Below are 14,958 nucleotides of genomic sequence, written 5' to 3' on the forward strand. Positions count from 1 at the left end.
ACATCTAATTAAAAAAAAAAATCTGTTTCCATGCTGAGGGCTCTCTTTTTAGTTCTCTCTCTCTCTGTCTCTCATCTTTTCACCTTGTGATGATATCTTTCACAACAAGTTTTTTAATTCTCATAAGATCCAACTTAATTGTTCTGTTGTTGCTAACGATTTTTGTGTTGTATACAGGGAGCCACTGTTTAATCCTAAGTCAGGAATAGTTACTTGTGTTTTTTTCTAAGGCTTTTATGATTTTAGTTCTTATGTAGACCTGAGATTTGTTTTGAGTTCATTTTTGCCATACAAGAACCAGGAAAACTGTATAGTCTCAATAAACGCCTCTTTCCCAGCTGCCATTCTTCTTGACTTATTCGAACCCATCCAGATAGCTCAAAGGGAGTTATGAAGTGACCTCCAACAAGGTACAGACACTAACAGAAATCGCCTCTGGAGAGAAAACACCCATGTTCCTTCTTGGGTATGTCAGGATCTGATTTTGATGTCAGTGCTTTTGAAAGTGCCTGACTGCGCCAAGACAGAATCTCCATGTTGAAAGCAGCTCCACTGGGTATGAAAGAGGTTATACAAAAAGCAGTTGCTCCATGCAGTAATCAAGTTAGAAAAGGGCAGGTCTAAGGAAGCCATCTAATTGGCAAAAGAAAGTCCAGCCCAGCAATTACAGAACACCACCCACACAGCTTGGATCTACCCCACCTGGCTGTTTTCCTACAGCATTGAAAAAAAAAAAAAGAGTCAAAACAATCAGACCATTTTCTAAATGGAATAAAACATTCCAGTGCAAGCAATAATTAGGAGATAACTACCCTCCTGGCTGCTTTCCGCATCGACCTCTGGCCCCCTGCCTCCCAGCGCACCTGAGACATGCAATTATCCCAAACCTGCCCTGCACCAGGATTGCACACTCACAAGCACCCTGCAGCTCTCTCTGGGGGCTTGCTTCCCCCACCTAGTCCTAGAGACAGGTTGTTCCTTAATCCAGAGAGGCCAGGCAACCCACTGGTCATGAGGTCAAGTGCTTCTTTCTGTCTCTCACAGAAACACCTAGAATATGGTACTTCATTAGCTGCATTTATCAGCAGTCCTCGTCTGGACCCTAAATCTAGGCATTTGAATATGGATGAAGATGTCAAGATGGCTCTTCTTGCTTTCTTCCTGATGTCCTCAGATGGAGTGCAGGCAGTTACCTCAGAGAGAATAGGATGACAGTGTAGAAGGGTGCATCTTGTTTCCTTCCCCTTCCAGACAGGAAATAGTTGACAGAAAGTGTTTGCAGGGATCAAAGAGAGTCAAGGGGGGAGCTGGACCTAAATGTAAGAGTCCAAACTTCCCCAGTCTAGCTTTCTTTCTGCTTGTAAGACTCACCACTGGCCTTACTGTTCCCTATTCATCCGCACTCACCCACCAGAAGGCAGGTTTGTGAACTTGGGGAGTGTTCGCTTCTCTCTCCCCTCCCCGCTCCTGCTGGACCTGTTGGGACCACGGAATTGATGATGCTGAGGAAAACAGTCTGGGCTCTCCCCGGCATGAATCTCTCCGACAGCATTGCTGTTCTCATTGGCTGTTTGTCCCAGCCTGATGTGATGACCCAATGTCCCATTAGGCCTTGAACTGTGTCCCAGTGCCGAACTGGGGGACCGAATACTCAGGACTCCTCTCAACTGAAAGAGAACTTGAGGGGTCCTAGAAGCCTGTAGAATTCACTTTCACCTTCCTATCATGGCCTCTAAAAGTTCAGATTCTTTGAAAACAAGGATTTTGTTGACAATAAACACTAAAAACCACAGTAGCTAAAATCCCTTGTCTGCATCCCATGTGGCAAGCACTAGCCTAGGTATTTTATAGATGTTTTCTCAGACAGCACAACTCTGTGAAGTAGATGTGAGACTTTATCAAGGAGACACACAGTAACCTGTCCAGCGTCATAGTCATAACTGGTAACAGTTTCACTGAACTGTCCACTCTCTGGAAACAATGCAAAATCAAGTGGCACCTATGTATGACCCTATAGTCTTTCCACACTCTGGAGTGCTCTTGGATCTGCTTTCAGAAGAGAACTGAGCGTTAATACTGCAGACCACTGAAAAATGAGACGTTCTCAGCCTGATACAAATGCTGTGGATCTCCAGAAATGGAATATGGGATAAGCATCCCATCTAATGTGCAAAATTAAATTTACTCAACCCGCTATAGGTTACACATGCTGACCAGTCAAAACTAGTTAGAGATGCTATCTGGCTCTTGGCAGCTTTGTGCTTGGCAGCCTCGAGAGTGAGTCTGAGAATCAAATGCTAATCTTTTTCCAGTTCCAATTAGGTTACTAGCCTTGAGACATCTTTATTACCCAATTATCTTTTTCTTTCCTTCTCAGTACCTGAAGAGATAGCCTTGAAAGAGATTTTAGCAGGGAAATATATGAGGCAATCCAGAACCCAACAATGGCCTGCTGTTCTGAGGGAGTCTGAACTCAACGCTCAACTGCACACCATGCCTTGTGTGTGGCTCCTGCTCTTCTGGAGTTCCTTCTGCCCCTTCTTTCTGCCTGAAGCTTGTTCCTCACCATCACTAGACACATTCCCATCCATCCACTGACATCAGCTTAAGGGCACCTCTTCCACAAAGCCTCCCCTCTTCTCTGCTCCTGAGGCAGCATGTCCACCCTCCCACAGTTGCCTTGATTACTCTGTATAACTTAGCTTTCACATCTGTCTCAATGGCTCAACTGAAAATATTTTATGTTTTGTGTGTTTTAATTAATATTTTTGATTAGCATACAAAGCACTAACTTCATTAAGACTTTTCAAACATCACTTGTTTGTGATGGCTTTCCTCCCTTTCCTCCATCTCTGCCTCCCCTCGCACTCCTCCCCTCATCCTTCCTGACCCTTCAACATCCTTTTCTCCTCTCACAGGCCTTTTGGGTTTCATTGCTTACACCCACATCGCAGCCACTGCTTGGAAATGCAAGTGCCTCAACTTGTCACTTCAACCCTATTACCTGATGCAAATTAACTGGTCCTTGTGCTGTTGCTAACATGAACTAAACTAAAAGCGTGGTTCTCTTCTCTCCAGAAGGGACCTAAATTTGGCTTGCCTAGAAGGCTCCCTGATGTTAAATCTACTGAGTTACTTCCATTTTGAAGTGTATGGCTGATAACCATCATCAGGTACTTGGCAACTGTGCCAGCAGTAGAATGATTGATGAAAAACAGGTGATGTCAGAGCCCAGGGTGCACACGTTGTCCCACGCGGGGGGACTGGGTGGTGCTGGCCAAGAGGACGGGTTGTCAGTTCGTTATTCGTATGACTCATACAAAGATTGCTGATAACCGATTTAAACAATACTCTGCTGCTCAGGAGACCTTGATTTCCACAATGATGATTGGTGAGGAAAGAGGAAGGTGGTGGAACTTAAAAGAAAAAGAACCCGAGGGACGTGCCCCAGATGGGCAGGGAGGGGCACTCAGGGGAATGTGGCCCAGCACCTCTCACTCTCAAACTTGGTTCCTTTAGAGAACAACACCCACCCCAATTTCCACCATAAGTTTTATATGTATAGAACCTTACAGAATGTTTAGAATGACTCTATTTATCTGAATTTCACTGTCCTTCAGTTTTAACTTCTGTCTGCAACTGTCTTCACTATACTCATCTCTGAACTCTTTTGGGGGGGGGATTTATCTCAAATTGATATTCTGCATGCCCTAGCTACTTCCTGGGCCTTCTCTGAAGTATGGCCACGGCATCTTCTTTAATGTAAACCGTTCAGGGTGGCCCTTTAAGAACGTGACTGAACTATGAGAGCTCTGGCATCACAACAGGCTCACAATCAGATAGGCCACTGGGGGGATGGGATTCAGTGGGAGGGAGCATGCTTGAAATAACCTGGCCTGTCCCCAGCCCTGCCATGGGTCCCTGAGATCAAACTTCCTGGAAGGGGAGCTTATCCTGCTGCCCACTGACTACGATGCCCACCAAGTTTAAAGACTACTGCATTCAAGGACACAGGCACAGAGCATGTGTCTTTTTTATGACTATTGCCAGAGGGGAGTTAGCTATTTCTGGGAGGAGAACAGAGTTCTTTAGATGTGACAGAAGGTGGGGTTGAGAAAGCTTATAGGTTTTCTTCTTTGGTTTCTAAATAAACTGGTTAAGAAATGAGGTCAACCAGAGAGGCTAAGCAACAAGGAAGACGTAAAAGTGTCTCCCCCAAGGAAGGGGAAATAGAGTGGATTTCACAGGTGAACTACAAATGGGTAGGGTTGGGAACAGGCAGGATCAGATCAGGGAAGGAAGGAGAAAATACCAGGAAAAATGACTGGAATTGGGGGGCATTTCAGAGGTGAAGTAGAAACCTAGTGCAATGAAAACTCCATAGAATGTATGAGAGTGACCCTAACAGAGACTCCTAGTGATGGGGATACAGGACCTGCTCTGGTCATCTTCTATAACTAGGTTAGGCCTCAAGTGGAGGGGGTTTGGAGCACCAACCCAGTCACAAAACCTTCTACCTGCAGATTGCCCTGCCTAAAGAGTATGCTTGGACTGGAAGTTCAGCACAGTCATCATCAAAAAGACCAAAGAGACTTCATCCAGCTACTGATGGGAGCAGATGCAAAGTGCCACAGCCAAACATTAGGCAGAGCTTAGGGAGTCCTGTGAGGAGGAAGAAAATTAGATGAACCAGAGGAGTCAGGGACACCAGAAAAGCAGGGCCTATAGAATCAACTGACCTGGAATCTGCAGACAGTGTGTAGGGATCTGACCTAGGACCTCAGCATATATGTTATAGATGCATAGCTTGGTGCTCTTGAAGGGATCCTAACAATGGGAGCGAAGACTGCACTTGACTCTTGCCTACTTGTGGAACCATTTTCCTCTTACTAGTTTGCCTTTTTGCCTTGACGTGATGGTATATACCTGGTCTTATTGTAGTTTGTTTGGTTGATGTCCCTCTCCCAGGGACTCCCAGGTGTGGGGGTGGGGAGTGGATCTGGGGAAGAGGGGAAATGTACAGGCAAGGGACAGAGGGGTTGGGGGAGGAGAAAGAGGGGAAACTTTGGTCTGGATGTAATAGATGAGAAGAGACTAAAAAAAATGTTTTTTGTTTTTGTTTTAAAAACTGAGGTCAAGTTCAAACAGTCTCCCTCCACAGCCAGCACCTCAGAAGACCTTCCTGTCTTGAAGCCCAAAACTACCAGAGATCCTTCCTGCCTCCCAACAGCCCCAAACTGGCAATTCTTCCCATTAGAATGGGCCCAAGGTTACACTCTTTGCCCTTTCTTACCATCTTCTTCCATTTCATCCTGCGATTCTGATACCAAGTCTTCACTTGCAGCTGAGTGAGTCCCAGAGACTGGGCCAAGTCCAACCTGGAAGGCATGAGACACAAAAGAAGGGTGAGGGAGAGGGGAGTGATCAAGAGAGGTAGGGACATGCTGGCTAGCACCTGGCAAGTGCTACTAAAATCAGACTGCCACCATTAACTCAGACCAGCGCCAAGAGGAAGAGTGTCTCCCTTCTGAGAACCTTCTGTGTAGGACTAGAAAACAGAAATTGTGGCCACACATGAGAACATGGAAAGAGTCCCATCCCCAGATTCATTCTCCCTCCGAAATGAACCTGAACATCCAAGCCTTTGATCTTCACCCCTGCACTCTATAAAATGTATGTTCCAATCTCAAAAACTAGAAATAAAAAGTAAAGCTATACTTCTATGGGAATTCCACTCATCACTCCAGATTCACCTCTGGTAGGTGAGCCTCCCAGCTCCCATAATTCCTTTGACTCAGCAGTCACCCCAGTGGACCATGTTGTCATCTGTCTCCAGAGTACATGTTACTTCTGCCTCCCCAGCTCATGACCAAGTCTTTCACTTAATTTATGTTCATAAAACTACCTACTCCATTACTAAATCCCAAAGCAGGGCTTGGAAATATTTTTGCATATGCATATTTATATGGTTAGGTGTAGGCATGTTTGTGTATGCTGTGTATAGAAACCCAAGGTTGACGTCAAGTGTCATCTTCTGTAATATCCTACTTTATATATTGAGAGAGGGTATCTTGGTGAACCTAGAGTTCCACCATTGTTCTGGGTATCCCCTGTTTTTGCCTGCTAAGTGCTGGGATTACAGGCAGCAGCCACATCTGCCCAATTTTCATGAAGGTTCTGGGATCTGCACTTCAGCCCTCACACTAGTGAAGCAAGTGACTCATGTACTAAGACATCCCTTCATCCCCAGGAATTTACTCTAGTTGCCCTAACTTATTACAGTGATTGGAATGTACAGCCGTAAAGAGTCTAATGAAGCATTAAATCCATAGTCCCTCCTGCTTTCTATGCTCACTGTATTTCTACTTTTCTCTGTAGCCTTCTGAAAAGCCCTAAGGCTGAAGCCATTTGTACAGTAAGAAGTAATTTGAGTGACACAGCAAGCATTTTAAGAGCGTGCCAGCATCCCAGGCATGCACAGCCCCTACCCAGTGGTACCTTTCCACCATACCAGGTTGGTATAATTACTCCCATTTTACAGATATAAGATTTAAAGCTTAGAGAGAGATTATAATTTCTCAAGGATATGGCCAAACTCTTCCTGACACTTGATTTTCTGTTAAATAAAGTCCCTTGGAACACAGACAAGTTTATTTGCTTTTATTGCTCACGGCTACCCCTGTGCTACATCAGCAGATGTGAGTAGATGGGGAAAGACTATGTGATACAAAGAGCCTGAAATAAACACTCTTCTGGATCTATTTTTGCTGACTCCTGGATCCTGGGGCAAGAGTGAAATCCACCCATGACTGACTTGTAAGCCACCTTCTGTATGAGGGCCCACCTCAAGACACTTCTCTACAAGGCAGAATCGTGGAGGGGAAACAGAGATGCCACAGCCTGAGCGATGACCCAACACTCCAAGTGGAATATGGAATATTAAGGGGAAGGCAGTCAGGTTTCTATCCTTACTGCTCAAGACTGCAGCCAGGGACCTATTTGGTTACCTGGGTACCACCTGGGGGGAGGGGGACATGAGATCCGAGAAAATATGAGCTGCCTGCCTGCAACCTCCCTTGAGCTCCAATCCTGCTCAGTGAAGCAGTTCAGACTTGTACATCAGCTTGAACTGTGTAGCCACCAGTGCTTGAAGGTCACCAGGTTTCTGAGAACGGCCGCTTGCAGATCTAGGGCCCACTGTGCAGATCTTGCAAGCCTGCACAGGCTCAACCCTAAGCCACAGGCAGTCCAGGTGCAATGCCTCGACTGCAGCCTTTTCTACCTGGGAAGATCTAGCATTGGCACAAATACTGCCGTTGACCCTGATATCAGCCAACTCTTGGTGTTTACATACACAGATGCCCAGGACTCCTGCTCTGATTGGGGTACATTGACTAAGCCTCTAATAATAATTTTAAAAATAGAATCTGCCTTCAAAGAACTGTTGAGCCTGTCTTAAAGCTACATTCGCTTATATGTGGTCATCCTTGTCAAGGGGCTACTGGTGGCTGAGCATTTTATTGGAAGTGATTAACTGACCAAAGCAATAAACGCCCAATGACAACAGCACACAGCTCTTCTCTTTAATGAAGCACTATGCCCTAGGGAGTTGTTCATTATGAACCGATCAATCCAGGGTGATCCCACAATTCTGGTCCCAGAGCTGTTCTGGGTTCTGGTGGTGCTGAGGGTCCCTTCAGACTCGTGCAGGGTTTTCCTGAGCCTGGTTCACCTGAGGCCATCAGGTGCATTAGTCAGTGGAAGGTTCACAGTTCTACCACAGCATTAGCAAATGTTGTTAGCTCACTTGGGAAAAATGCATCCTTGACTCATGCTGGCTGCAGAAAAATCTCACTGTCATCAGCTTTCTCTCATTACCTGCCACCGTTACAAATTCTCACTTCCCTGCATATTCACTCAAATGGAGTCACCTAGGAAACCAGGGAAACAAACACGGAGGAGGAGGGCAGGAGCTGTGGGAGGAGGGAGTGATCATGGCTCTGGTCACGTAGAGAACTAGGGGAACATCGGAGAGGGCGGACTGGGGCGTCAACTTCAATGCCAGCCAGATGGAGTCCTCCTCCCTGTACAAGTGAATCAGTTCTGTGTGGGTCACCTGAGAGATGCCTGGGCAAGTATCAGGAAGCCCCAAGAGACTTATTAAGAACTTTCTCCTCTCTCTCTCTCTCTCTCTCTCTCTCTCTCTCTCTCTCTCTCTCTCTCTCTCTCTCTCCCTCCCTCTCCCTCTCCCTCTCTCCCTCTCTTTCTTTCTCCCTCTCTCTCTCTCCCACTCTCTCTCTCCCTCCCTTTCTCTCTCTCTCTCTCTCTCTCTCTCTCTCTCTCTCTCTCTCTCTCTCTCTCTCTCTCTCTCTCTCTTAGGTTTTCTAGCTTCTGAGAAATAAGCCTAACTTTTAACCATACTTTCTGAAGCCTCTTAGATACACAACCATACAAATAAGAATGGTGGCTGCTCCATCTGACTACACAAGTCCATGAAACTTAGTTACCTGTAACCCACAGATCACGTGTATTAATTCCCAACTCACTGACCTGTCTGCCCAAATGGAACCACAATGAGAATGTTCAAAGCAAAGCTCACTCTGCCTCATCAATCCCAGCCTGTCCCTAGGCATTCAGCTTCCATGGAGAGCATCCTTGTTTCCCAAGGGCCTATCTCATTCAGGAACCTCAAGACATTCAACTCTTGCTCTTCTTCCTCATCCAGGATTAGTTCTTCCCCTTCCATTTCCTTTTTAAAAGATCCCTGCTCTCCTCTCTATTCCCTGAAGCCAACCCGAGATTCTTTCATGGTTGGCTTCATTTGCCTATAACCCATCAGTCCTACTGCTACTGAAGCTATGATTCGAAAATGTAAGTCTAGATCTTATGGACCAGTGACTGCCTCAGAAGCAAGACCCTGTTCCTCAGTGAGGTATATAAAATCCTTCCTACACCCATCCAGACCCATACATGTAGTTCCTTTAACATGCCTAGTAAGACAAGAGTCTATGTCTTTTAGGGATATCTCTATGTAATGTAGGATGCTCTCTTCTGGAACCAAAGGTCTTCTTAAAGGCTTTCCTGCCAAGATCAGCAATATCCTTTGGTTTCTATGGCAACATATGGCACCACGGCTGTCTCACTATGCTATAGCAATTGTAGTCATTCTTTCCCCAAACCCCCATGATGTCCTTTAAAGCAGGGCTCTGTTTACTACAGCTATTCTCTGCCACCCTGCCACTCCACTTTGAAGAACCCAAGAGACCCCCTCACTAAGCAGCTGACTTGTGGAGCCACTAGACAAATTCTCCCTGAAAGGGAAACATGCACTTTCACTTCCTGTTTGTTTTCTAAACAACTACTAAATAGTTTCAGGCATTCGATTGCAGTTACTTTCTATTCTCTTTCATAGGACTGGGGCCAACCTAATAGGGACAAAGCACTTAGCAATAATAATAATAATAATAATAATAATAATAATAATAATAATAGTAGTAGTAGTAACAATAATAATAATAATTTAAAATATCTGGAAAAGTTTCCCAATAAATAGGTTCATCCCTGAGCTCAGACACCTCAGGGTAAGATAAGGGAACAGGCCTATTTTGTAATTAAGATACTAAATTAAAGACAGAGGCTCTCTAGAGAAACAAGGGATACAATCATTCCAAACTTGAATTACAAAGGGTTCAAGGAGGAGACTTCCCTCCAGCTTTCCAGTGCTCTCTGCCAAGTTGCTCTGCTTCAGTCCTGATCAAATGCACTAAAGTCTCAGATACCTCCATGCCTAGATCAATCCAGGCCTTTCTGGCCAGAGCCAGGCCACCAAACTGAGTCAGCCAGGTATTCAAGAGGACAAGGAAGGGCTAAAATCACAGGTCTGGGCCCTCTGCGTGTGATGCTGAATGTCTGGGGCTTTAAGAACCAACCCTGCTTCCAGGCAGAGTGTGCGATTTGTCTTTTCTTAGTATTCTGAAGAGGTTTATCAAAAACATAAGAGAGACAGTGGAGAGAGCATCCATTCAGGCACTGTGGACTGATGTCTTTTAAAGCAGGGCTCTGTTTACTACAGCTGTTCTCTGCCACCTTGCCACCCCACTTTGGAGAACCCAAGAGGCCCTCAACAAGCAGCCGACCTGTGGAGCCACTAGACAAATTCTCCTTGAAAGGGAAACATGCACTTTCACTTCCTGTTTGTTTTCTAAACAACTACTAAATAGTTTCAGGCATTCGATTGCAGTTATTTTCTATTCTCTTTCATAGGACTGGGGCCAACCTAATAGGGACAAAGCACTTAGCAATAATAATAATAATAATAATAATAATTCAAAATATCTGATGGTTCAGATGCACGGTCTTATCTAACACAAAGTTGACAGTACTTGAGCAAAGGAATAAAATCTGGTCCAGAGTGTAACCCAGCACTGCACGTGCCCTTTATGAATCCACAACCCACAGAGCGCAGAACTCTTCTCCAGGTGGTACCCACAGAGAACACCATCCTTTGGTTCTCACCTGTCTGGGGTAGACAAATACTTCTGCTTCTGGAATTTCTTCTCTAGGCCCATGAGCTGCAGTTCTGTGAAGATGGTACGACTCCTGCGTGGTTTCTTCTGCCTGGGTGTGGGTTGTTCTGTCTCCGATTCGCTGCTGGCTAACGCTTCACCACCAGGGGTCTCAGCAGCAGCAGCAGCAGCAGCCTCTGCAGCGGCGACTGGATGGCGAGGTAACACTGGGGTGATTCCTGGGCCAGTGGGAACCAGGTGGGAGATGACTGTGGGCTGCCGGGTGATCACAGACAGGAGAGGATATGCCCGTAGGGAAGGAGAGCCTGGGAAGCAAACAAGAGGCAAGTCACTGCAGGGTCCAGCAAGACCGGGGACAAGGAGCCCAAAGAGAACACCTTGCTAAGACTGGAATGAATGCAGGGCCTCCTGCACACCAGAAGGTACAAGCGGAGCAAACAAAATCAAAATAAGCTACTCAAGATCCTGAACTGCAGGGTGAGCTGGCTACACGGAGCCTTGCTCCAGCTTGGGGTGTGAGGCCATTTGTGCCACTTAGCCAAAAATGGCTACTTGTTAAGTCCCCTCATTTAAGCAACTCCCCTTACCCCTATGAATGCCTAAATTCTGGTTTCAGTGATATAGATCAATGAAACCAGGCAAATAACGAGCAGCAGCCAAGAAAGGCTAGAAACATGAACATCTGAATTCCAATAACAGATCTATAATATGCAAATTTCCTAAGAGGAAGAAAAAACAAAACAAAACAAAACAAAACAAAAATCTTGTATGGTCTTCATAAAAGACCTTCTTATAACTATGAAAATCACAGACTCAAAAAATGATAAGGATGTTCAGAGAAGGAGGGTGCTTAATGATTATCCCACTTGACTCCCTTATTTCAGGGAAGCTAGTCCCAGAAAAGCTAAATGACTTGCCTAATACAACATAACCAGGAAAAACAAATGAGGAGTCAAAACCACAATCTTTGGGCTTAATGTCCAGGGCTCTTAGCACTGGGTCATGAATCACATGTTTACGAGGAAGGAACAAACAGATGTTTAATTCACATAAAACATGGCTCAATTATGACTAGTTACCTACCAGAAGCACTGTTTAAAGAGGGTTCTCAGGCTGGGTTGGAGCTTTCTGAAATTGATTAATAATGTCTGCCATGGGCAGGTCGTAGGGTGCACGGATTCAGGAACATGTGTATGGTTTTTACACTGCTTCTTAGGAATTTCAAAGCAAAAGTGCTTTTGCAGCTAACAATCTAAGTCTATATGTACACATTTTAAAGTCTATTTTCTGTCACTGTTTATAGGTTGAGGTTTAAAGTATCTTTGTCTCTCTGGTCTCAGTTTTGTCATCTAGATAATAACAGTACCTGACTTCCCAGAACTCTTCAAATTCTGACTTACTGATGATACACCAAAGTATCTCTCAGCCCACATTCGACAGCTGATGAAACCAGAGAAGACTGGGGGCTGCCCTTTGAACCTCACTGCAGGCCTGCCAGCAGCCACAAAGGCAGAGCAAGCAAGAGCCAACCAACATTCACACTTGTCCTGGGCTGAAACCAACTACATCATAGAAGCCCCCAGGTGCTGCTTGTGAACCCAACTCTCATCTGGCTTGGCATTGCTCTTTGTATTCATTCCTGTGCTTGTGTTCTGGATGCCAGGCCTAGTCGTTAAAACAGATAACTGCTCTTGTTCTTTGAGAACACTCTAGTGAGGCCCAGTAGAAACCACAAAGTTGTTAAGAAACAATAAATCACCGAGTGCAACAACTTCCGGGAATCCTAAAGCCAACTCTAACACTTGAGGGGTTTTGTCATGGATTCATTTTAAGAAAAAATAAAAATCTGGGCTGGTTGACTGGCTCAGGGGTTAAGAGCACTTCTGCTCTTTTGGGAGGCCTGAGTTTGGTTCCCAGCACCTGTCGCATCTTCTTGTAACTTCAGTTTCAGAGGAACTTGGGCCTCTGGCCTCCAAGCACACTGGACTCACTTGCACAAATAATAAAAGTAAATTTAAGAAAAATAATCTAGAAACCTTAATTTATAGCAAGAAAAACAAGACGCTGGGTGCAGCCTTTGGTTCTCTCTCTACACATCAAAAGATGACTCTGCATAAGAAAGTCTCCAAAGGCCTCTATAAAGACAAAGGTTTCTCATCTCAAATCGCCTTCTATACTTTCTTTCACACTTTACTTCTTTATCCCTAGTTTCTGATCTAGGAATTCAAAAGTTTACCAGCTAGGAAATGGAAAATATCTACTTGCAAGTCAAGGTTTTATTTCTATTCTTGTTTATAAAGAAGTCAAAGAATTTTATGCTAAAAGTGATATAATACATTGTGCTGGCAAAGGCGTGGGGTGAGAGGCCCTCATCTACTGTTGCTGGCAATATGAAAAGATAAAAAATAGAAGAAAAAGCATTTTACATGCCCATCATCAACATCTGCCAAGTCACTGACAGAAATTCCAGGATGAGCTCTACTGTCCATGTGCACAGAGATTTGTGTGCCACCATATCCACTGCAGCCTTGCTTACAATGGTGGAAAGGGGACACAATCCACACACTTATTAACATGGCAATGAGCTGGGTTATAGCTGCAGTGTGGTCTAGAGGTATAATCTAATAAATACACAGATGAATGATTCAACTAACTATCCAAATATATATTAGGTAAGAAAAACACAGTATGAAACTTGTGTCATCAGAAAAGCTATGTGACCACTTTTACAAATGCATTTTTTTTTTTTTTAGAAACCCAAAATGCTATTTATCAATGAAGACATGGGGTTGCTGAGCACCTCCAGGCACAGAACCAGCATGTGTAATCCCTTTCAGGGCAACAAGCTTTGACTCAAAGACTAGTAAATGCCAGAGATGAGAAGGACAGAAAAGTTCAGAGAGACCTGCTGAGGTCAGGTCATAGAGAGATGTGGTTCAGAATGATGAAAAGCCATCCATGAGATTCTGCTGGGCACGGGCAAGATCTAGTCATTAATGATCTTTATGGCCATTATGGAGAATAGGCCTCAGGAGCAGGTGGGGAGACTACAAACCCAGTGAGGAGTAGAGGCCAAATCCCAGGTCCTAGAGACAATATTTGTGGCCATGGTACTGTCAGATTTCTGAGTATATTTCAGTGATAAGGCAAAAAGGTCTGATAGAAGGTTCCAGAGCAAGAGTGACTAGGAAAAACCAAGACTGCTGTGGTAGACAAGTAGCTATTAGACATCTCTGATGTGTTGAGGTGGCAGCTCAGTAACCTAGTCTGAGGTTCAGCAGAGCAAGAGACTGGAGGAGCTCTGACTCATCCAGTGTATGTGGCATTTTGAGCCATGAGCTAAACGAGGTCACCCAGCGAGTGAGTGGAAGAAAGCAGAGATCCGAGGACTGAGCCTGGGGCATACCGACATGTGAGGTCATGAGGAGGGAGAGATGCCAGCCCCAGACACCAAGGAAAGGACAAAGAAATGGAAGCCAGCATCCCCTGGAGCTCCAATACCTAAGACAATACTTCTGTGCCTGTACAGTCTGCCACATGCTTGTGTTATTTTTGTAAACTGGAAAAGGAAGAATTTAGCTAAATGAGCCTTGAGTTCCATTCTCATTCCAAAGTTCTGATTTTTTTTTTCAGTCTTTTTTGAGCTTCTAAAAAGCTGGGCAAAGGAAACTGATGTATAAACTATGTTTAGTTTTGTGATATTGTTGGAAAGCAAACTGTGGGTGTTCTCTTAGGTTAAAGGACCCTCTGCATCACTGCCAGGGTCTGCCAAACTTTTTCTTTTTATGCTGGAAGATATTTGAGTTTATATTCTAGGTTAAAATACATTCTTTCCTTCAGAATAAATGTCACTAAATATGGAGACATGAGAGGTCTTTATACAAGTGAAAGAGAAAACTGGAGAGTCGTAGGTTAATTAAAAAAAAAAAAAGTATGCTTACTCAAAGGTTTACTTGAAATAGATCATGGATCCCAATATAAACACGTAGAGTCTCGTGGCTTTGTTTAGCCTGGGAATTCTTAGTAGTGGCACCAAAATACAATGCATGTTTAAAATGGAAAAAAAAAAAAGATAAGATGATCCTTGTCAAAATTAAACTTTTCATATATGGCATGTTTTTTCATATGTGGAGTCTAGATTTATATTTGTGTATATACGCCTGTGTGCATGTGTCTGTGAATGTACTCACGTGTGTGCTCGTGTGCACAGAAGAGATGAAAGGAGAGAGAGAAAAATTTAGAAAGTGACACAGAGATCTTAAGGGATTGGGAGATGGATAGTGGGATACGTTGACACAGGGGATGGTGTAAAGGGAATGGGGGAGGGAAGACAAAGGGAATGGGGGAGGGAAGGCAAGGGGGTTGGGAGGGAAAGACAAGGGGGTTGGTGGAGGCAAGGGGAATGGGGAGGGGAAGCAAGGGGAATGGGGAA

General features: G+C 44.6%; 1 protein-coding gene across 1 annotated transcript in view; it reads right to left on the reverse strand.

Moving 5' to 3' along the window:
* Barx2 (BARX homeobox 2) overlaps positions 1 to 14,958 on the reverse strand; it is a 67,971-nt gene that overhangs the window by 3,759 nt on the left and 49,254 nt on the right. Inside the window, exons 2-3 of the mRNA XM_031344096.1 lie at positions 10,516 to 10,831; positions 5,294 to 5,378 (exon numbers count right to left, since the gene is read on the reverse strand). Coding sequence (XP_031199956.1) covers positions 5,294 to 5,378; positions 10,516 to 10,831 — 401 coding nt within the window. The remainder of the gene's footprint in view (positions 1 to 5,293; positions 5,379 to 10,515; positions 10,832 to 14,958) is intronic.

This window comes from Mastomys coucha, unplaced genomic scaffold (genome assembly GCF_008632895.1).
Source record: "Mastomys coucha isolate ucsf_1 unplaced genomic scaffold, UCSF_Mcou_1 pScaffold23, whole genome shotgun sequence".
Lineage (NCBI taxonomy): Eukaryota > Metazoa > Chordata > Mammalia > Rodentia > Muridae > Mastomys > Mastomys coucha.